Below are 24,870 nucleotides of genomic sequence, written 5' to 3'. Positions count from 1 at the left end.
TGCTTTGGGTATTCTACACTAATAGCTATTTGGTATCCTAAAACTTGCAGATATTTTGTATTAATTTGTGATTTATTACTACTATTGAGTCTTTTAATTGAATTATCATTGAGTAATTGTGAGATTGAAAGTGTTAACTTTAAAAATTGTATTATTTCTGGTTTTCAATATTTTTATTATTTCTTTCAGAATTTCATGCAATGTATTTTAATTTCATGCAATGTATTTTAGTCATAACCATATCTACCAACTCCTCTCAGACCTCCCTATTAGCTCCCTTCTCACTCAACTTCCTATTTTGAGAGGGATGTCACTTTGGTTTTTGTTTATTAACTCTTCAAGTCCATTTTGTGCAGCCTAAATACTCTTGGGTATGGAATGTGATTGATGTACCAGAGGTCACACCCTCAAAAAAAAAAAAACTTGATTTTCCACTTCCTGGCAATGATTAGATGCCACTAGTTCCTTTTACTAGAGGTGAAAATTCATGCCTACTGACTCAAATTCTTTAATGGGATTTTTGTATGGTTTGAGCTTGTGACAGTGTTGTGCATGCTATCATAATACTTGTGTGTGTGTGTGTGTGTAACATCTCTTATGTGTCTAGAAAACAGTTTTCATATAGTCATTTGGCACCTCTCTTATACTCTTTTCTCCTCTTCTTCCAAGATGATCTCAAAGCAGTGTGGTAAGGACGCTTATGGGTTTCTTTATAGTTTATTTATTTATTTATTTATTTATTTATTTATTTATTACTTTTAATTATATGTAGGGTTGTGTGTCTTCTTTCGGGTATGTGAACATGAGGACAAGTGCTTGAGGAGGACAGCCTTCTCAATGTGGATGCTGGGAACCAAACTCAGGTCTTCTGCAAGAGGAACAAGTGCTGTTATACACTGAGCTGTCTCTCCAACCCTGCACACCTCTGTTCCAGAGTTTCATACAAGCATGCAGTGTGTATTGATCAAATTCCCTCCCTTTACTCTCCCCCATCCTCTTCACCACTTTCCCTTGGAATTTCATGCACTCTTATTTTTGATACTCTGACTTCACTTAGTACTGCCTATATCTCAGGAGCAGTATCCCTGAAGAAAATTGACTCTTTCTCCCCAAGTGGCTATCAATCTCAATAGCTTCTCAGTCAGAGTTGAGCTTTAGGAACAGCTAGGGTGACTGGTTTGATCTTAGGCAGGGCTTTTGTATGCAGCCACATGCACCGAGAGTTCATGTGTGCAATGGTGTTATCATAACTGGCAAACAGTTTTTCACAGCATATGTCCACTACCTCTGGCTTTTATAATCTTTATACTCTGTATTTTGATTTAGTGCCAATATTATAAATGACAGTCAGCAGCGAATAATTGTTGGGAAGAGTACTAAGAGATTAGAGATAGCTACGTATTATTACAAGGGCCACAAAATTTAAAGAATTGAAGCTTAAAATGACACTTAGTAAGGAAAGCAAGTTATAGAAATGTCTTCTAGCTTAAGCATACAATGTGTATAAAAATATTACAGAAGTGCACTATAATATTTGAGGCCTTCACATTCCCTCACCACTGACTCATTTCCTCATCTAAGGCAACTCCTAGTCCTGAAAGCTTCATTCTTGGTACTATTTACAGAACTGCCATTTATTTAACCGCCCACGATATGGCTTTGCTTTGTCTTTTCTATGTTCAGGTACATGGACACTTGCCATTGTATTACAGTTTCCTACTGTATTCAGCACAGTAGCCTGCTGTAGAGATTTATCATCTGAGAGCTATAGGATGCATCATGCAACCTTGGTGTGCCTCAGAGCTAGAGCATCTAAGTTTGTGTAAGTGCCCGCTGTCATTTTCAAGATGATGAACGTGCCTGATAACATATTTTCAAGAGCATATCTTCATTGTTAAATGATTTATGTATCACATTTTAAAAATCCACCCATCAAACTATATATATATATTGGTTGAACGATATTTTTTATTAGACCCAGTATTCTCAAAGAATTAACTTTGAGAAAAATTTCCCACCATGTTTATTGCTTCAGTGAATTGCCTTGTCATTGGTGTCCTTTGTCAAGCTTCAGAGAGCCTACTCAAATGAGTACATTTCACCTACATTATTCCTGAACATCGACATCATAAATGTGTATAATTACTTAAGGTCCTTTGGTACGGGATGATTCTGTCACCCTCTCCAAACAAGTGTATTAAATAAAAGGAAAATTGGAAGGCACTCATTCAATAAGAAATACAACTTAATTTTCACTAAAGGGAGCTTCTGTAAGGTGAAGGGTGTGTGGAAGAAAACTAGTCCCGTCTCCCAGTAGAAGATGAACATTAAGCTGATACAGTCATTACACTGAATATGTACGGTGTCACAAATGAGGTTCTGATGAAATACACGAAAGCTAAAAGTGTGGTTAGGTTCAAGCATTGATTTTTTTTTATATGAGCTTTTATTATTAGCATTGCTAAGTTATTTTTTAAAAAGCTCATAACAGTTTAGGATTACAAATCCACTAGCTTTGGATTTTAATTCTGCATTGTATGTATTTAACCATACATAGTCTTAGTTGTCCTAACAGAGAATATTTCTCTGATTCGTTGCTAAACTCCCAGATGCTTGAACTTTCAGCAGTTTCAAATTACTGCTATTGTCCAGCTGGAGCTTCAGGTGATTTTAGGTATTCAGTGATTCTCATGTTCGCTGTGCAAGACGGTGTATTCACAGCACTCCCCAAGGCAGGAGGAACAGTGGAATAAGAAGTTCACAGTGAGTCTTAAATACACTTTGGGTTCCAGGTCAGTGTAGGCTATGTGAAATCATGTCTCAAGAAGTTTAACATTTCCATCTTTATGGAATTCCATGTCTCAGCATTCCATTCTTTCCTTGTTTAGATACAGATACACAGATATGTAATGCTGTACATGATCTCCATGCCGTTTGGTAGACCCCTAAGTAAATCTGGTTTTGAAATTGAGCAGTCTTCTTTTAACTGGTGATGAGGGTCACCTTTATACAATGGCTAGGGTAGATGACAAAACGGCTTTTCCCTCAGATTAAAATCTTATGCTAATATTCAGCTTGGGACAAATTTACGGCTTGCCTTAACAGCCATAAAAGCCTTAACAGCCACATAGTCTGGAAGCACCGTGAAAAAGCGAAGTTCATTGCTTTCCACAGGCCAAATACCATTTGATGACCTATTCAAAGGGCAGAGATGTCTCAGTTCAGCATATGGCAAAAAATAAATGACATCTCTAAAGGGATCAGGTGTTCCAGTCTTTACATCAAACATAGTACCCAGCCATTAACTAATGCGAGGAAATCTGAGGCTCTCATTTTCAAATACAGGTAATTTATAAACTTAATACAAAGAGCTAAAAGTGTGTGAGAGTCTTTGGGTGGTGGTGGCACACATCTTTAATCCCAGCACTCAAGAGGCAGGCAGATCTCTTTGGTCTAGAGTGAGTGCCAGGACAGCCAGGGTTACACAGAGAAACCCTGTTTCTAAACACAACCATAAGAAGTGTATTAGAACACAGATTGAAGATTAGATTAGAATATAGAAATAGCTTTCCAGGATCACTGAAGGGGCAATATGTTGAAACCGGAGGGACAGAGTATTATAGTGTAATATAATGCATTTTCCCAGATCATAGTGACATATTGTATGGTACGGTGTGTCGTAACACACCCTTTAAAGCTATATGGAAATTATTGGGGTTGATAGATTATTAAAGGAATGCTTGGAAATTTTAGGCCAGGTCCCAAAATAGTTTTATTAGATCCAAAGAATAAACGATCGGGAAGATTTTCTTTTAAGACAATACAAAATCAATCATGAAAGTGGGCATTTATTTAGAATGACAACTTATAACAAGAGTTAAATGGTGACAACACTTACAAGTTTTAAATGAATCGTGTGTGTCTGTAGATATATGCTTGTACATATATTAATTTACACAAACACCACAATGTCTCTATATAACTAAAGGGAAATCAACATCTAAAATGAAGGATATGATAGTTTTATTATAAATCAAATACCAAAATACTTCAAATTGTACATAAACATAGAGCTGTGTGAGATGAACACAAAAGAGCCCAAGAGTGAAAGTTGTCTCACTCTATGAGGTAAAAATGGAAATAGGTTTGTGTTAAGCCCTTAGTACATCTTTTCACATCAAGTTTTTTTTTTTTTAAATATACTAGCTTTTCTAAGACGTAGTCTTATAAAAAATCTTGTTTCAAGTACCAAGAATGACTAATTTTGTATACATAACCATATACAGAATAACTGCCACACATACCAAGTAAAGAACTTTTCTTGTAACATTTTTCCAATTTTCCAGATACTGGTCCATCGAGTAGGTTGGAATGATTTACCAGTTGGCATTCATGTGACTGGAACCAATTGGAACCATTCTAGAAGTAATACGGATGCTAAAGCTTGCTTGGTTGGGACAAATGACTTTACATTTGGAGAAAGGATGGAACACAGAATAGTGCTTGCTTTTCTTAGTTTATATCAAACTAGATGGATTTGAAGCAGTAACCCTGGACCGTAGAGTGGATAGACTGTTGACACAGATTGTAACTGTCTTCTACATGTGTTCAAATTGCTACATTAAGACCTACTCACAATAATGAAGATAGCCAGAAGCTTATCTGCCTTAGAGTTATTCAGCATTGAAAGCCAGACACTCCTCAAACTGGAATTTCAGAGAAGTGTAGAATGAACGATCATTTTCTTCATGCTGAGATGTTATACACATACACATACAGAGAGAGATAGATTACATGTGGATAACCCATTTACTTTTTAACTTTAGATTGTTTTCTTGCAAAAGCAATTGTGGTTAGTTATACATATGGCAAATTTTAATCTATCTTTGGTTCTATGATTTAGAGATTTTTCCCCAAAAATAAATAGGCATGGCAGGAAAAATAAATTGGCTATCTTAAGAGAAAAGTCAGTACTTTATAAAAAAAAATTGACCAAAAAATATATAACTGGTATTTGTTTTAGACAACCTGTCTAATTCTCTTGCTTAAAATCTAACACCAGTGCAGTTTATTGAACTGAATGTGCATAATGTATTTACCTATACAGCAAAGACACAAAAATATCATAAAACAAAATAACACTAACACATTTCCCCTAAAGTTGCCTAAGAATTATGCATTCCAAAATATATTAGAAAGTCAAACTGCTAAAAATATACTGATAAAGCTGAATCTGAAAAAGCACAAGAAAATAAGGGTGGATGTATTGGTATCTGCAGATCTCGCAGATCCTCAAAAAAGAAAAGAACTTAGAATTCAAAGACCCTCCCTTCACTGTTGGAACTTTTAGAAGATTACTTTTCCATAGTTTCATCTAGCTTCCATTTTGGTTTCAACTCTTGGCATACTTAATAACCTTCATTTGGTAATGACCTCCTTCTCTTTTCAAATAGGATTTTGGAATCATATAATTCTCTCTCCCTACAGCCGAGGGATGGTCCCTTCAGATACTTTGCCTCTGCTGCTTTATAATCTAAGCCATCAACAGCAGAAATCGAGCAAATAATTGCTTCTGGCAGAAGAACTTCCAAGACAAACCTAATTTTGTCATCTTTTATCAGCGTCAGCATCTTCTGGTCAATTTGCTTATAAATCTCTTGTAGATATTTCACTACCTCATCCAGTTGATCTTCATCCTCAAAGTAGGTTTCAATACAGGGTGTGAAACTCTTGGCATTCAGAAATGATTTCAGCCACTTGGATTTTTTTGTGCCCTTTAAAATGCCCAGGAGGTGGTTCTCTGTTCCTCTTGCATTGACAATGAAATCTACCAGGTTCTTGTTAGCTCGGTCCCGTGCAGGCTTCATTCGATCAGGGAGAATTTTCTGGAAAGATACTCTCTTGGCATGGGATGCCACTGGCAATTGCTCTCCCACGTCTTCATTGTGAAGCTTTGGAAAGATATTTCTGAAGGTATCCTGTTTGATAACTTTCCTGACTGGATAACTGATGTCAGCAGCATAATACTCAAAGAATGAGCCAGTAAAAGAACCACAACCTAGTCTAACTCTGTAGTCACAAATCAGTGACACACACCAATCGATACTCTCCTGGTACTCCTCCCTGGCCTTCTCCACTAGTGCCTGCTTCTCTTTACAGTCATATTTTTTCAGCCTTCTCAAAGATACTCTCACACCTTTCTTTTGAGGACTCATGTCTGCCTCTACCAAAAGCACACTCGCTTTCCTCTCTTTCCGCCTAATGCTTTTGATCACTGCTGGCCAAAATGGGTATTTTTGGTATTTAAACCACACTATCATTCCGGTTTCAAATGCACGTGTCTCATAACGGAGAATGAAGCGTGGGAGGTCTTCATCGTCATCCTCATCATCATTTTCTATCGCAGCTGCGCAGGCAGGATTCAGAGACAAAAGCTTGCCAGAAGCTCGGGCTTCTTCCTCAAGATCTTCTAACTCCAGTCTCTGAAGTAGTAGATCACCATTGACTGTATCACGGGTAGGAAGGGAAACCTGATAGTCCCCTGAGGACCCTGCAGTGGATGTCTCAGCAACTACATCTGATTCCATAGAAGACTGATTTTGGCTGGCATAGGAGCCTGGATTCTGATTTGATGGGCCCTCTCCTGGATCTTCCACATTATTCTCTGGGACAGTAGGGCACTCTGAGGAAACAGCCTGGGCCTCTGGAAGGATGTCTTGGGGCTCCTCTTTGGGAACAGCGAGATCTTCTGATGAGGGGTCAAACTTTTCTTCTTTAATATATTCGCTTTCTTCTTTGAGTGATAAATTCACAGACATGATTGCTGAGATGTCAATCTTTTTCTTTTCTTCTTTTTTATCATCATCATCTGAAAATGAAGGGTACGTCTGGCACCAGCTTACATTTTCTGGCGGCTTTGTTTCCATTTCACTTGGCACGCTCTCACTGGTTGTATGCACCTGCAACTTATCATCGGACAGGGAATCATCACTCTCTGAGCACAGTAACATGGAAGCTGAGTCTTCCTGGAGGTTGCTTTCAAGTTTGCGGAACTTTTTATGAGGAGGTGAATCAGGTGGCTGCTCTGGTACATTTTCAGATGCTGTGGCAGTATGTTCTTCTTCAGACATGCTTTCTTGGCTCTGATTTGTTCTTTCTTTCACGATTTCCAGTGCCATTTTCAGTGATCTTTCATAGGCTGTCTCCTCTCTAGGTGCAACACTGATCTCTGACTGTACTGCTAGAGAGGACATAATGGCTTCAATAGCAGATTTGCTTAGGACTTCTGTGTCTTTGTTTTCCACGGTAATTTTCTCATCCAGTGAAAGTATTTCAACTTCTATGGACTCTGTCTTTCTCCTCTTACTGTCTGAAGGACTTTCAGACCTATCTAAAACTTTTGCTGGCCACAACTGGTCTTTCCAATTACATAGGACATACCCGCCATCCATTATGATTTAGATTAGTGTGCCAAGTAGTATTACAGACAAAGAAATTGGCTAGCCTTGTGTCTGCAAATACAACTGCTAGCAAAACACCAGTCTTAATAAAGTTTTGTTTTGATTCAGAACCACAGAGAGTTTATAGCTTATGTGCACCGTTTTCTTCCACAAATATGTCCCCAGGATACTTGAACATGTTGTTTAGATGAGAGAATTCTGGAAGACACTGAAATAGGGAAAACACTATTAGCAACGAAAAGTATCTTGCTGAACTACAAGTCAAACAAATGCAAGCAGAAGAAATAAACTGAACTGTGAGGTCTCTTATTGCAGCTTAATAGATAAGGAGGTAACAATACCAGGAAAGAAACTTGCATGATAATCCCAATTAAAGAACTCCTTTTGTTGCTGAATAATATGCATCAGTAAAAGTACTGGAGTTGCATGCTAGGAAATGGATATAAGTCAGTGGATACTTTGATATTCTCACATTCCTGGTATGTCACCTGTGATAGTGAATCTTCAAATTTAGGTTTCATGAGGATCATATTATGGGAGGGGGCTCACTGAATGTTCAGCTCCATTCTCAAAGTCCTATTTAGAAGTTGCAGAATGGGCTAAAAGAAACGGAATTCTACTATGTTCTCAAATGCTTCTAATGTTTCCTTAACACTAAAAGGCAATGTGTAAATTAAACATATGGCTTTACCTCAAACTCTTAACTGAATTATGTTAATACAAACATTGCTTCAAAAGTCAAATGCTACAGATGCAAAGCAGGAAGCAAAATCAAGTTTTCTTTAAGACCTCGCACGTTTTCAAATGTGAAGCATTTTGTGAAATGGGAAGAGCCTTACTCACCCTCAGTCGGGATAGCCAACTATCTTGATCCTCACACCGGCTGACTTCCAAGCAGGCCTTTCACAATTTGGGGCACGTTTGTAGTAATGCTGCTTTCTGGGCTCACTCCAATCACATGCACCTCTACTGTTAACTGAAGCTGTACAAAAGGAAGACAGGAAATCCAATCAATAAAGGGAAGGAGTGTTTAAAAACAAACAAACAAACCCTGCCTACCCAAACTAATGGGCATGCCTTTGTGCACTACAGAGATGAGACAATAATTAATGCAGATGTCATATTTGTCTGTCCCCTGTGTTCTCTTAAGATGAAACATTCTTTACCATTCATGCTGAAATGGATCTCACTCTAGAGAAGTGGGAGGTGAGGCATGAAGGGAGGAAGGTAACAAATTAGCTTGTGTCTCCTATGAATCACAATATAGATTTTCTGATAGAATCTCCCCATTAATCATCATATGGATTCTGTATTTAAACGTGCAGTTGTTTTCAATGGAATGAGTTATGTGGCACACGGTGTCTCATAATCTTATTAATTAAGAAAGAAGTATCACTGTCTTGTTTGTCTGCTTCATACAAATGGTTCCCTGAAGGAAATCAGGCTTTCTGATGCTTCTGCCATCTTGTGATCAATACAGGAATTGCAGCCTGCTGGTGCTATATAAGCAGGGCCTTAACACAAGATCCTTCTCATGGGAGAAGGATAGAAACTGCACTAGAAATTTAGGAGATTTGGGGGTTTTGAGAATTCTTATGCTAAATATAAGCACTTAGCACTAGGGATGTGGCTCAGTGTTAGAGTGTTTGCCTGGCACATTTAAGACCCTGGGTTCGATTCCCAATACCAAATAAAGAATTCAGAACATTAAATAAAACATTTAAGGGTTTATAGTACAGGGTAGAAATAGGATGGTGTTTTTACCACAATATTTGTTTTGATTCAGAAGCCTATTAAATTGAAATGGTACAAAATACATGTACATATAAAAGTTAAGTACAACGAGACACAAATGTTTACCATTAATATTCACCTTCTAGAATTTTGCTTACACAGATAGAAGAATGAATGCCCATTTCAAACTAGGTTCATGAGACTCACTCTAGAGTATGGTTTGAATTCTATATAAATGTTTTCCACATGAGTTTGCATAACTTACTAAATGAAGCTTTTCCCAAGTGTATAATATTTTATCTGCATATTTCCCTTAAGATGTAAAAACAATAAAAATAAATTACTGCTTTAAAAATATAGACTGGTAAAGCCATCCCTGATTCTCTAACTATATAGATTATATGGATTTGTATTAGAGATGTGTTCTTCAGATTTAGTTGCATGCATATTATATATATATATGTGTGTGTGTGTGTGTGTATATATATATATATATATATATATATATATATATATATATATATATATATATATATGTATCCTATGTAATTATTGTTCAATTATCTTCTCTCTTTACCATGTCCCTTTTTTCCTCAGAAACTTTCAAATTACTTAATGTGGAGGCTAATGTTTTCTATTACCAGACACATTATACTACAGAGCATGCATGTATCATACCATATAATATTCTTTAAATGGCTTCCAGTGATAAACCAAATATTTTGTTTTATCTCTACACTTAGATGATACATAAAATGATTTTTGGCAATTAGGGCTCTACACATGACATGAAATAATGGATTGCAAGGAGGACACACAGAGTTATAATCAGAACAGCAACCATACTATTATTTGACCAGACCTAGGAAAATGTCCACTACTGGAAAAAAATTAAGTATGATTGTGGAAGCATATATACATGGTTTTGAATGTCTGTGTTTAAAGAAAATGGGTTGCTGTTTGAACTTCATTTCTTATTACAGTTAAACAAATAATCAGAAGGCAAGCTATTCTTATGATACTAAAATGGGTTACACATTAAAAATAGCAGCCTGACTACCCCAAAATGCTGAATGCTAACATAGAAGTTTCTATCATATTTTTCCAACTACATACATATACATGCATATATTATATGTTCATGTCTTTGCTCAATTGCACATTTGAGCCCCTTCCTGTACTCATATGTATATAGCATATCCATACTTTTCAGTGTATTCCAATTAGCAAATGTATGAATACACTGTTGTTGAATACTTCTGTCAGTTTTATTTCTGTGTAAATGAATAAATGTCTGAAACTTCGTAGAATAACAGAACACCTCGTAATATCAACAAGGTCTGCCAAGTTAGGAAATTAGCATGAACAGCCATGCTGCCCTGAAGCCTTAATTTAGAGGCTGTAATCTGATCACCCTTTCCCCTCTGTGGACTTAAAAAAAAAACCTTGGGAGATACAAAAGTTCCAGAGGATTAATGTCCTCAAAATGCTAGCAATTCTCTAAAAATCACAAACCGTTCCTTCCACCCCAAGATCATCCTTTCACTTTTCTCATTTTTATCCCAGAGCTCCGAGAAGTCACTAGAAAATAAATTTAAGTCAGACATTACCTTGAAGCTTCTTGTCAGCTGCAGCCTTGTAAAATGCAGCTCCTCCCCCAAGGCTGGCAGGACAGAACTCACTGCTCAGAGAAGGCTCCGCCCCCACCGTGACGCAGAGCTGAAGGCCACTCCCTGAATTACAGGAGAGACAATTGCCAAGAAAAACCCGCTGAGTTGTTGAGACTTGGAAATGTTCCCCTTTAAAGAACTTTACAGTGTAATTAGCAGCAAGGATCTGTGTAATTCACATTCAAACCCTGGGGGTGGACGATTTCTTGAGGAAGTTGCAAAACACTTTATTTCATAGTAAGAAAACTCCAATTTAAATATTTCTTACACATTTTAACTAGCATTCTTTGCCATCCTATGACTATAGGTTGTTCTTTTCTTTCTTCCTAGTACTGGGAAATGATGGGCTTCCTTCTGAATGTTTTTATGACACATCATGTGCTTTGCTCCTATATATCTCCCACTGACATACCTTCTTCCCACTTCAACTGGCCCCTTTCCTCTTCCCAAGTACACCCCTACACACACTTGCACACCCAATATACCCACACCCCACACACTCCACTTAAGAACAGGAACACAACAAAAGAAGAAAACCATATACCAAATTCCCAGATGAAGACAGATACAAAATTTCTAAAATATAATAGAAACAGTACTCGAAAACCAAATATATTTATAGGTTCACGGAAATCCATGCTGCTCAATGTCTTTTAAAGTAGAATGAGAAAGATATTGATTGGGATTGCATAACAACAGTACATTATTTTCAATAAGAACTTTTTTATTTCCTTTTCTGTGTCCAAAGCATGGTACAGGACCACTTTGACTCAGTTCTTCTCTTACATGCTTTAGGAATCCTTCAGAGATTGCTTCATATGAATGTTCATTTCTGAGGAGAAGGTGGAAAAGTCATTTCTTTGGAGTGAAGCTAGCCATGTCTGTGTATCCTAGTCTATAACAGGACGTTGCTTTTTCTAGTGCTTGCTGGTATGTTTCACACTTGGGAAAGTCAATGCAAGGAGGATTTGTTTTTAATTTACATGCCCTTTGTTCCTCATAATATCTCTATGGTAGTTTTAAATTAGAAAACCAGTTTAAGTATAATTATATATAAATTACAGCTGATAACCTGAGAAGTTTGTATGCCTCAGTATAACATACTATATGACATTATTCATATAGTGTACTTGTTAAATGTATATTTTTTAAAATCACATTTATATAACCTTTAGTGTCAGAGTAATAAATACAAATACACTAATAAAAGTCATCTCTAGGCTAGAATTTTGTAGGTAGTACTAATAAATAAATTACACAATGTTTGTGGTATTCACAAATCTCACTTGTTCACTTCCCAAACATTTTTAAAAATTATTTTATTGGATATTCTCTGTATTTACATTTCTTTCTTTTTTTTAATATTTACATTTCAAATGTTATCCCCTTCTACCATCCCACTCTGCCTGCTCCCATCCCCCTCCCTCTCCACTTGGTTCCATGAAGGTGCCCCCTCTCCCAATCACCCTCTCTACCTCAGTGCCTTGACATTCCCCTACACTGGGAAAACAAGCCTTCACTGGACAAAAGGTCTCTTCTTCCACTGATACCAGACAATGCTATTCTCTGCCACATATGCAACTGGAGCCATGGGTCTCTCCATGTGAACTCATTGCTTGGTGTTTTAGTTCATGGGTGTTCTAGAGGGTTTGTTTGGTTGATAATGTTGTTCTTCCCATGAAGTTGAAAACCCATTCAGCTCCTTTAGTCCTTTCCCTAGCTCTTTCACTGGGGTCCCTTGTTCAGTCTGATGGTTAGCTGCAAGCATACTCAACTGTATCTGTATGACTCTAGCAGGGCCCCTGAGGAGACATCGATATCTAATTCCTGCTAATAAGCACTTCTTGGCATCAGGAATAGTGCTTGAGTTTTGTGGCTGTATATAGGGTGGATCCCCAGGTGAGGCAGTCTCTGAGTGATCTTTTCTTCAATCCCTTTTCCTATATTTGACCTTGTATTTCTTCCCATGAGTGTTTTGTTCTCCCTTCTAAGAAGGACTGAGGCATCTACATTCTGGCCTTCCTTCTTTTTGAGCTTCGTAAGGTTTCTTGGGTATTCAGAGCTTTTGGGGGCTAGTATCCGCTTATCACTGAGTGCATACCATGAGTGTTCTTTTGTGACTAGGTTACCTCACTCAGCATGATAGTTTCTAGTTCTATTGATTTGCCTAGGAATTTCATAAAGTCACTGTTTCTAATAGCTGAGTAGTACTCCATCGTGTAAATGTACCACAATTTCTACATCCATTCCTGTGTTGAAGGACATCTGGGTTCTTTCCAGGTTCTGACTATTATAAATAAGGCTGCTATAAACATGGTGGAACATGTGTCCTTGTTATATGTTAGAGCGTCTATATACCAAGAGCTTAAGAAGTTAGACTCCAGAGAATCAAACAATCCTATTAAAAATGTGGTATAGAGCTAAACAAAAATTCTCAGTTGAGGAATACTGAATGGCTGAGACCTAAAGAAATACTCAACATCCCTAGTCATCTGGGAAATGCAAATCAAAACAACCCTGAGATTCCACCTCTCAGGAGTCAGAATGGCTAAGATCAAAAACTTAGGTGACAGCAGATGCTGGCAAGGATGCAGAGAAAGAGGAACACTTCTCCACTGTTGGTGGGGTTGTAAGTTGGTACAACCACTCTGGAAATCAGTCTGGTGATCCCTCAGAAAATTGGACATAGTACTACCTGAAGACCCAGCTATTTCACTTCTGGGCATATACCCCAGAGATGCTCTATCATATAACAAGGACATTTCCCAAACATTTAATTTTTTAAAAAAATTTATTAGATACTCTCTGTATTTGAATTTGAAATGTTATCCCCCCCACTCCCATTTTCCCCTCCCCCTCCATTTGTCTTCACAAAGGAGCGCTCATTCCTGATCACCCTCCCCACCACATTGACTTGGCATTCCCAAACATTTTTAATGTTAGGTCAATCAAGTCAACAGAATGGGGAGGATGCTCTGTCTCAGGCAGTCACTAAGGGACCCAAACTTTTTCCATCCTATGGCTTTACTATCTTCTTGGGCCTGGAAATCCTTTGGTACATAATTTTTTGTCTGGCTAGATATTTAAGGGAGGACGGACAGTCTTGTGGACAATTTTAAGGGCTATTTCTGGCAAATACAACCACTGGCCTCTGGCATCTAACCAGAACTCAGGTGTAGAACACAAACTACAGTAGAGCCTAGGGAATATAGTCTCCTTGTGATTCGGGAGGAAAATTATGAGTTTGGTGTGGCACTCTGCTACAGGAAATTTTTTTATTTGCCTAACTGAATATCTGTGAAGGTTCTAAAGACAAAGCCACCAAAACGGGATAAACTGCTAAACTGGCCTCAATGCCTTGCTTTCACTACTTTTTATGTTCACTAGAAATTGACCACAATAGACAGATACACTTTGGAAAGCTATTATGAACTAAGAAATGAACTGGAAAAAAAGTGTAACTGACTAGAACTCCTAAGTCCCTAACTGGACTACCACAGTCTGGTATCACCTTATAGAACAACTTATATCTTAGCTATATGCATGTATTTCCCAGTTTGTCTTTAGAATAGCAGCACAAAAATAGCTAATTTTCTAATAACCCAAAAATCATTCTTATATAATACTTATTATTATTTAATCTAAAGAGGATTCCTAGGCTGATGCATTAGATATGACTTTATTTAATTGAAGAGAATTTTTGATTATATACTTTATAATATTTTATCTACTCATTTGAATGCCCAAGTACACGTAAAACATAGTGCTTATACTTCAAAACTACACTTTCCTGTCTATTTTCCACAGTGTGCACACGTTAGCCAAACTTATACCAATTCCATGAATTCGTTTTTAACTTTACCATTTTTCAGAAGGAAGAGAAGATCGATAACTGCTAATGATAAATTCTGAAATTATACTGGTGCTGTTATTATGAAGTGCATGATGTAAAAATAATATATAATAACTATCATTTTACATGCCTGCTAATTTACTATTAACCAGATAACTCATTGCATCCAACATAAACATTACTAGTATTATTATTAAGGATGCATGCCAGTGATTTCTTACCACATGCCAGGCAGTTTTGTTAGCAAGGTTCTACATATCCCTCAAAGTTCATGTTTTGGGAATTTAAATCCTCAGTGCATAAGTGTTGAGAGATGAGAGACCTTTATGAGTCAATTAAAACTCCAGTGAATCTATTAATACTAGGTTGCAGGAGTGGTTTAGTCACTGTAGAAATATGGGTTCCAGTAAAAAGGTTATGAACTTGAGGCCTTCTCATTTTCTGTCTTGTTTGTTCTTCCACTTTATGCTACTTTTTGTGGCCTCATGATGTAATAATAAAGCCCCTGACAGATATGCCCCCCCCCCCAGTTCTTGAATATTTCAGCCTGTGGAACTGTGAACTAACTATCTGCCCATTGTGAAGAAATTTCTTGGTCTCAAGTACCCTGTTATAATAGCACATAGACTAAATAAGTGAGCATTTTTGGCATTCTCACTTTGTAAATGAGGCATTAAAGAGATTAAGGAATGCTTATGAGAATCTTCACAGTGTATTTGGCACACAGCATTTGGACCTAGGTACTTTGACTTGAGAGTTGATGTTTGTAATCACTAAGACACATTGCAAATCCCTCGTTATAAATAAAAAAATGTTTTATATTTGTGTGTGGGATGAACAGCCAAGATTCAATATAATGAATCTTAAAGAATTATGTGCTGGGAGTTACCGAAACTTCAAAGAAAATTATTGTACCTGATTCTGCATCTAGCCTGTCTCCTTCTTTTCTCCTCTCCCATCCTCTCCTACTTCTCCATTCTAAAACAGTTTCATATAATCATGGTAGTATGTGACAATTCATTCTTTTTGCAAAATTATGCTAACTAAAAACAAGATATAGCCTGCACACAAGGGGAAGATACTTCACAATGGACTGGGCCACTTAGAACCTGGGCACCATAACACTGTAGGATTTAATATTTGTGGTACTTCCAAAATAACAGGAGAGTAATAGTGAAAAAAATAACATTGCTGATGTTCCAAAAGAGAGAGGGTGTAGCTATAAAATAATAGCATAAGAAAATCATGGAGGAGGTTATGCAAGAGTCTTTAGATTGTAGGAGTGGTTAACCAGGAGTGGGGCTGTTTGGGGAGGATTAGGAAGTGTAGCCTTGTTGGAGAAAGGCTTTAAGGTTCTCTTTCCTCTCTCTCTGAGAGAGAGAGAGAGAGAGAGAGAGAGAGAGAGAGAGAGAGAGAGAGAGAGAGAGAGAGAGAGAGAGAGAGAGAGAGACAGAGCTCACATGTGTGTGTGCCTTATGGTATATGGTGAGCATAGTTGCCCTCCATATCTCACTCAAACTGGAGATTCAAATTAGAGGTTACCTACCAATGAGAAAGGAAAAACTGCTGAGAACACTCTAACTTTCAAGGTCCAGGTCCAAAGGTGCCTCCAAGCACTGAGGGTACTCTGGGCAACACTTCCTGCCTCATCGTGAAACTAGTATGTAATAACAGCTAAAAAAAGGGAAGAGCATGAAAACAGACAATCTCCCTTCTGGTAGTACAAGTATATAGGGACTGATGAAATTTTAGGATAAAGAACTGTGGAGAAAAATTTGTGTAGTGCACCATCCTCTACTTAAAAACCCAATAATGCAAGCAAGTAAGAATAAGGTGTCAAAATACAAAGAATGACATTTTTATGACACTGACATTTGCCTGATACCCATGACACAGTCAAAAGTAGAGAAAACCACAGACTACTACTCTCTCTTAAAAACGTAGATGCAGAAATCCTCATCAAATGCTATTGTTTAAAGTAATGGCATAGGTAAAAGATATATCATAATCAGATGAAATTCATACTTGGTAATGTAAGGATTGTTCAACATTCCCAAATCCATCAATTTAACTTACCACACCCGAGGGCTGAAAATGATGAAAACATCATAGTAACTGAGGTCAGAAAAACTGAGCCCATTATAAAAAAATCAGTTTTCCTCAATCAGATCACCAACATCTGCAAAAGCCCCACAGTTATTATACTTAGTGGTAATACATGGAATGCCTTTCTGCTAAAACCAGGAAAACAGTAAGAATATTTGCTATTACCATCTCTAATCAACATTGGATTAGAGGACCCAGTGAATAAACGAAGAACAAAAAGACCAATTAAGTGTGTATGTCTTGGAAAGGTAAAAGTAAAACTGCATTTTAGATGACACAAATGATCTATAAAGAGAATTTAAATAAATCAACCATTATAGCGTTGACTGTATTTCTATACAACAAAGACTCAAAGCTTAAGTTTTGAAACTCTATGCATAATTTTATTTAAAAAATACAAGTAGGGCTGAGAGACAGCTTTGTTCATAAAGTGTTCACATTTACAAGCACTATAGTCTGAGTTGGATCCCTATGACCCATATTTAAAAAGCCAGGTGTTGTGGTTTGTGCCTGTAATCCAGTACTTGGATGGCAGAGACAGATGGATTCCCCAGAGCTTGTTGGCTAGCCACACTTACCCACTTGGCAAGTTTCAGGTCAAGGAGAGACTCCATCTCAAAATCAAAAACAAAACCAAGCAAGAAAACAAACAAACAAACAAACAAACAAAACAACCTAAGAGTAAGAACAAGTGTGTTGGAAACTTTAATATGCCGATACAAATAATTAAGTATATAAATAAACAAGGATATAGACCATGTGAATGGACAGAAACCTAATTTTTAGGGTGTAAAACTCTTCATACATATCTATTGTCTTTAGAACTTAAAAAATTCCAGAAGGTTTTTTGTAGAAGTTGAAAGAATAACTCTAAAATGTATTTGGAGAAGGAAAGGAGTCAGAATAATATTGAAAAGGTGAAAGACTCACATTATCTGATTTCAAGACTATGGTAATCAAGATTATATATTATTGATGTAAGATTGACATATATAGGTCAACAGATCACAAATAAACTAGTAAATAATGCCTTACAATTTTCGAAAAGTTCTCTACAATAAATGGTACTGGAACATTTAAAGCAAAATTTTTTATCATGACCCCTTAGCTAAGATTATAAACAAAAATCATTCAAATTATGTCATGAGCCAGTAATATAAAATCAAATTTCTATAAAGCCAAGTCTATAAAATATTAGGAGAATATCTTTGCAATCTTGGATGAGCCAAAGGTTTATTAAAATACAAGGCCAGAAAAAAAAAAAAAAAAACAAAACGCATGAACCATTAAAAAGTAGCAAAACTTGGCTTGAAAGTTTTTTTTTTCAAAACTAAAATGAAAAAAAAAAACTCAGTTGGATAAAATATGTGCAAAACATATACCCCTTATAGAGCTTGTATCCAGAATTTAGTAAAACTAGTATCTCAATTAAAAGATACATGGTTTGTAATTAAAGGCATGAAAATATGTTCATTACCATTAGTAAATATATACGAGAAAATGATAACGAGGCACCATTAACACCTTTGTAATATTGGCTGGTATTAAAGAGAAAAACAGTGACAAGAGAGATTTTAGAAAATGATACAGAATGACTCATATACTGCAAAAATATCAAACATAACTTTAAAAACAGCCAAGAAGTTACTAATGTAGTTAAGCATTCTTAATCCTTTAAAGCCAATAATTTCACCCTGAGGTATTCACTTGTGAGCAGGAAACTCCCCACTCTCTTTGGCAAGGGTCTGCTTGGAATTCTTTAACTACTTTAATCATAATCATTAAAATCTGTAAATCTCTTGATGAATTTTTACACAAATCATAGAATATCGATGTCATACAACGCCCCTTATACATATAAAAATATTGTATGTATAAGTAGAATATCTATCTGTTGGTCAATAGAGAGAGATGGTAGATTCAAAAGATTACTTTATGGTTCCATGTACATGATATCCCAGAAAAAGAAAATCCACAGAAACAGAAATAAGTTTGCTATATTGTCAGAAAGTGAGATAGAGACAGTATATGGAATACAATGAGGTCTGAATGTCATATTTTGGAGTTAATAAACATTCCATTACCCAATTGTATTGTTTTGAGACTAAGGTTGTCAAAGCTCATAAATGTGTACAGTTAAAAAAAGAGTGACTTTGCTCTGTCATCAGGACTCAGGATCTGCCCAGGGAAGGCTAAGCTTGCAGATCAGCTGCACAGGGGCTTTTACAACTGGACGAGGGGTGAGCCTGATGCATAGGCCCCAGGAAGGTCACACCCGGAGTTCTCAGAGCACAGAGAGTGCTTTGCTCTCTGGAAAAGGATCCTTGCCAGCCAATTCTGTCATCGGGACTCAAGACCTGCCCTGGGAAGGCTGAGCTCCCAGATCAGCTGCACGGGGGCTTTTACACCTGGACCAAGAGTGAGCCTGACAAATACGCCCCCCGAGTGTTCAGCAAAGGAACACAAAGAGTTCTTGGAGGACAGAGAGCTTGGTGCTCTCTGGGAAAGTGTTCTTTTTGGCCTAGAGAAGGAGCCAGGTCTCAGCCATTAGGACCTGTGGGCAGAGGGCTGAGCTCCCAGAACAGCCTCTCAAGAGCTCCCACACCTGAGCCCACAAAGACAGAGCTGAGTCATTTCCATCAGAACTCACTGCTTTCCCAGAAGCAATTTCCTTCCTAAGCCCTCAGATCCACAGGAGAGACAAGCGCCAGTCAGTGACAAGACCACCTATAATCACAGATAACAAGATGGCAAGAGAAAAACAAAAGAACCTAAGCAATGGAAACCAAGACAACCTGGCAACATCAGAACCCAGCTCTCCCACCACAGCAAGTAGTAGATTGCCAAACACACCAGAAAAACAATACTTAGACTTGAAATTATATTTCATGATGATGGAGATCTTCAAGAAGCACATGAATAATTCCCTTAAACAATTACAGAAGAACCAGGAGAAATCACTCAAAGAATTACAGGAAAACACAAACAAACAGATGAAGGAATTGAAAATGGAAATAGAATCAATAAAGAAATCACAAAAAGATACAACCCTGGAGATAGAAAAACTAAAAAAGAAATCAGGAGTCATAGATGCAAGCATCACCAACAGACTGCAAGAGATGGAAGAGAGAATCTCAGGGGCCGATGACAACATTGAAAACATAGACAAAACAGTCAGAGAAGATGCAAAAACCAAAAAGCTCCTAACCCAAAATGTCCAGGAGATCCAGGACACAATGAGAAGGCCAAACCTAAGGATAATAGGTGTAGAAGGGGGCGAAGAATATCAACTAACAGGCACAGTAAATATCTTCAACAAAATCATAGAAAACTTCCTACCCTTAAGAATGATGACCATGAACATACAGGAATCCTACAGAACTCTAAATAGATTGGAAGACGAAAGCAATTCTTCCAAACAAATGATAGTCAAAACACCAAATATTCAAAACAAAGAAAGAATACAAAATCAGTAAGTGAAAAATGATATGTAACAAAAAGGCAGACCAATCAGAATTACACCCGACTTCTCAACACAGACTATGAAAGATAGAAGATCCTGGACAGACATCATACAGACCCTAAGAGAACACAAATGCTAGCCCAGGTTACTATATCCAGCAAAACTCTCAATTACCATAGATGGAGAGATCAAGATATTCCAGGACAAAACCAAATTTACACAATATCTAACCACAAATCCAGCCCTACGAAGGATAATAGATGGAAAACCCAACACAAGGAGGGAAACTACACACTATTAAAAGCAAAAAAATAACTATGCAAGAAAACCAAAAGAAGAAAGACACACAGACAAAATTTTACCTCTAAAAGCAAAAATAGCAGGAAACATCAACCACTATTCCTTAATATCTGTTAACATAAATGGACTCAATTCCCCAATAAAGAGACATAGACTATCAGACTGGATACATAAACAGAATCCAGCATTTTGCTGTATACAGGAAACTCATCTCAGAGACAAAGACAGAGACTATCTCAGAGTAAAAGGTTGGGAAAAAAACCTTCCAAGAAAACGGGCCCAAAATACAAACTGGAGTAGCCATTCTAATATTGAATAAAGTAGATTTTTCTTCTAATATTGATAACCAAAAGTTATCAAAAAAGATAAGGAAGGACACTTTTTGCTCATTACCAAAAAATATATCAAGATGAACTCTCAATCCTGAACATCTATTCTCCACATACAAGAGCACCCACATTCATAAAAGAAACCCTACTAAAAATCAAAGAATATATTTTACCATACACAATAATAGTGTGAGACTTCAGAACCACACTCTCATCAATGGACAGATCATGGAAGCAGAAACACAGCAAAACTAGCAGAGGTTATGAACCAATTGGAATTAGCAGACATCTACAGAACATTTCACCCTAAAACAAAAGAATATGCCTTCTTCTCAGCACCTCACAGTACTTACTCCAAAAGTGACCATATGGTCAGTCACAAATCCGGACTCAAAAGATACAGGAAGATCAAAATACTCCCATGCATCCTATCAGATCACCATGGACTAAGGCTGCTTTTTAATAACAAGAGAAAGCCCACATACACACATGGAAAGTAAACAATGCTCTACTCAAGGATAACATGGTCAAGGAAGAAATAAATAAATAAATTAAGGAGTTTTTAGAATTTAATGAAAATGAAAGCACAACATACCCAAATCTATGGGATGCAATAAAAGCAGTACTAAGAGGAAAACTCATAGCTCTGATTGCCTCCAAAAAGTAACTGGAGAGAGCATACACTAGCCTTTAGACAGAACAGCTGAAAGCTCTAGAACAAACAGAAGCAGATACACCCAAGAGGAGTAGACGGCAAGAAATAATAGAACTCAGAGCAGAAACCGACCAACTAGAAACAAAAAGAACCATACAAAGAATCAAGAAAATCAGAAGCTGTTTCTTTGAGAAAATCAACAAGATCAATAAACCCTTAGTGAGAATAATTAGAGAGCACAGAGCGAGTATCCAAATTAACAAAATCAGAAATGAAAGGGGAGACATAACAGAAACAGGAAATTCAAGAAATCATCAGATCCTACTACAAAAGCCTATACTCAACAAAATTGGAAAATCTGGAGGGAATGGATAAATTCCTAGACAGATACAAGATACCCAAGTTAAACCAGGACCAGGTAAACCATGTAAATAATCCCATAACACCTAAAGAAATAGAAGCAGTCATCAAAAGTCTCCCAAACAGAAAAAGCCCAGGTCCAGATGGGTTCAGTGCAGAATTCTATCAGACATTCATAGAAGACTTAATACCAATACTCTCCAAACTACTCCACAAAATAGAGACAGAGAGAAACACTACCAAACTCATTCTTCGAAGTCACAATTACTGTCATTCCATACCCACATAGAAACCCTACAAGGAAAGAGAACTTCAGACCAATCTCCCTCATGAACATTGATGTAAAAATACTCAATAAAATTCTTGCAAACCAAAGAACACATCAAACCGATCATTCACCATGATCAAGTAGGCTTTGTCCCTGATATGCAGGCAGGTTCAACATAAGGAAATCCAACAACATAATCCACATATAAACAAATTAAAAAAAAAAAAAAAACACATGATCATCTCACTAGATACTGAAAAAGCATTTGACAAAATTCAACATCCCTTCATGTTAAAAGTTTTAGAAAGATCAGGAATCCAAGGCCCATACCTAAACATAGTAAAAGCAATATACAGCAAAACCAACATCAAACTTAACAGTGAGAAACTTGAAGCAATTCCACTGAAATCAGGGAGTATATAAGGCTGCCCACTCTCCCCCTACCTTTTCAATATAATACTAGAAGTCCTGGACAGAGCAATTAGACAATAAAAATAATCAAGGGGATACAAATCAGAAAGGAAGAAGTCAAAATATCAGTATTTGCCAATGACATGATAGTATAATTAAGTGTCCCCAAAAATTCCACCAGAGAACTTTGACAGCTGATAAACTGAAAAGCACCTAAGGAAATACTCAACATCCCTAGTCATCAGGGAAATTCAATCAAGACAACCCTGAAATTTCACCTCACACCAGTCAGAATGGCTAAGGTCAAAAACTCAGGTGACAGCAGATACTGGCTAGGATGTGGAGAAAGATGAACACTCCTCCACTGTTGGTGGGGTTGTAAGCTGGCACAAAAACTCTGGAAATCAGTCTAACAGTCCCTCAGAAAATTGGACATAGTACTACCTGAAGACTCAGTTGTTCAACTTCTGGGTGTATACCCCAAAGATGCCCCAACATATAACAAGGACACATGTTCCACCATGTCCATAGCAGCCTTATTTATAATAGCCAGAAGCTGCAAAGTACCCAGGTGTCTTTCAGTAGAGGAATGGATACAGAAATTGTGGTACATTTACACAATGGAGTACTACTCAGCTATTATAAACAATGACTTTACAAAATTCCTAGTTAAATGGATGGAATACCATCCTGAGTGAGGTAACCCAGTCACAAAAGAACGGACATAACATGCTGTCACTGATAATTGGATACTAGTCCCAGAAAGCTCTGAATACCCGAGAAACAACTCACAGACCATATGAAGCTCAAAAATAAGGAAGGCCAAAATGTGGAAGCCTCAGTCCTTCTTAGAAAAAAATAAATAAGTGTATTACACCCTGTCAGATTGTGGTACACCTAGACCTTAAATCATTAATAATTAAAGAGATAAGAATGGAGCCTTGTGGCAATCTTTGGTATTTAAAAATCATTATGTTTAGTCTTTACACACCAAGAAAACTGACTATTTCCATGTTATGTTTTGTTTTATATGTACTTTATGCTCATTGTAACTAGTAAGTTTTTAATGCATACTATCAAACCTATAAAAAATCAAGTACTGACAAAAATATTCATACAGTTTTATGAAAAAAGTTTTAAAAACCTGTACATTTATCTGTTTTTTAAAATAATGTTTAATTAAAAAGAGTGAATTTAACTCTATGTAAATTATGCTTCAGTAAATGGGAGTCTTCAAAACAAGAGCGACTGTCATCCATCTAGAATATTACCCACAAAAAACAATTATAATTTACCCTGATAATAATTGGAATATACAGAGTTTGAGTTTTCCTTTGAATGAATTGACTACCAAAGAAGGCTGTGTGTAGAAGAATTAAAATATCCTTTTAATACAGCACCAAACCTATTCTCTATTAAATATTTTAATTTCCTATGATATTTTATTAGTGTGTTAAATTTTAAAGCATTTGGGAGGCTTCCGAGACAGGTAGCTTTTGATACGATTATATAACTCTTCTTTTAAGAGTTCATGTCTTTGCTGACTATTGAGTTAGCAAAAGACAAATGTCAAAAATAACTCAAAGATGCTAGTATCCTATAGCTTATGAAACTTATTCTCTTCTGCACAGCTTTAATCATCCTGTAGGCCTCCCATGCCAGTCAAATATACAGTTGTAAAGAAAGGAGAGGGATAAGAAAAAAGGATTGGGGGAGAGAGCAGTCAAATTCTACAACTCAAGATGGGAAAGATGGTTACTAATATGTTCCCATGGAAAAGCAGCTTTATAACACAGAAGAGATGGCTGGCCTACAGAATAAATATCAGTATATTTGTGCATTATAATATTCTCAAAGATCATTGTGAGGTCAATACACATTGGTAAAGACATTGTTAATAATAATAATCTCAGACATTCAATGGGCATGCAAACTATTCAGTTACCCTTAACATAGAGAGGTACATATAACAGAGTATTCCAATGTAATATATCATTGCCAGGGAGAAAAAAAAAGTCCATAATCTTTGGTCAAATGTATTTAGCACGACACAAAAGCTTTTAAAAAAAGAGAACAAAAATCAAGAATTTCTGCATACCTTCATGACTATGGAAATCTATAGAATACCAATAGAGGGGATCTCTGAGTGAAGGCTGGACTGTGTAGTGAGAAACCTTTTCAAGAATAAACTACAAGAAAAGGAGGAGACCAGGACGTCACAACACATCAGCATAACACACATACACACACATACACACAAC

The 24,870-nt window shown here is 36.9% G+C and overlaps 1 protein-coding gene across 1 annotated transcript; it reads right to left on the bottom strand.

Annotated features, from left to right (window-relative positions):
- Window positions 1-5,392: 5,392 nt before the first annotated feature.
- Window positions 5,393-7,451, bottom strand: PWWP3B (PWWP domain containing 3B; the record flags this gene model as incomplete). Its single annotated transcript, XM_080910160.1, is given in 2 exon segments — window positions 5,393-5,431; window positions 5,433-7,451. Coding segments are annotated over 2 exon segments (2,058 nt in total).
- Window positions 7,452-24,870: the final 17,419 nt, after the last annotated feature.

The sequence above is a fragment of the Micromys minutus genome, assembly GCF_963924665.1.
Source record: "Micromys minutus genome assembly, chromosome: X".
Lineage (NCBI taxonomy): Eukaryota > Metazoa > Chordata > Mammalia > Rodentia > Muridae > Micromys > Micromys minutus.
Note: the sequence above shows the minus strand (reverse complement) of the source record. Positions and strands in the feature narration are given on the sequence as shown.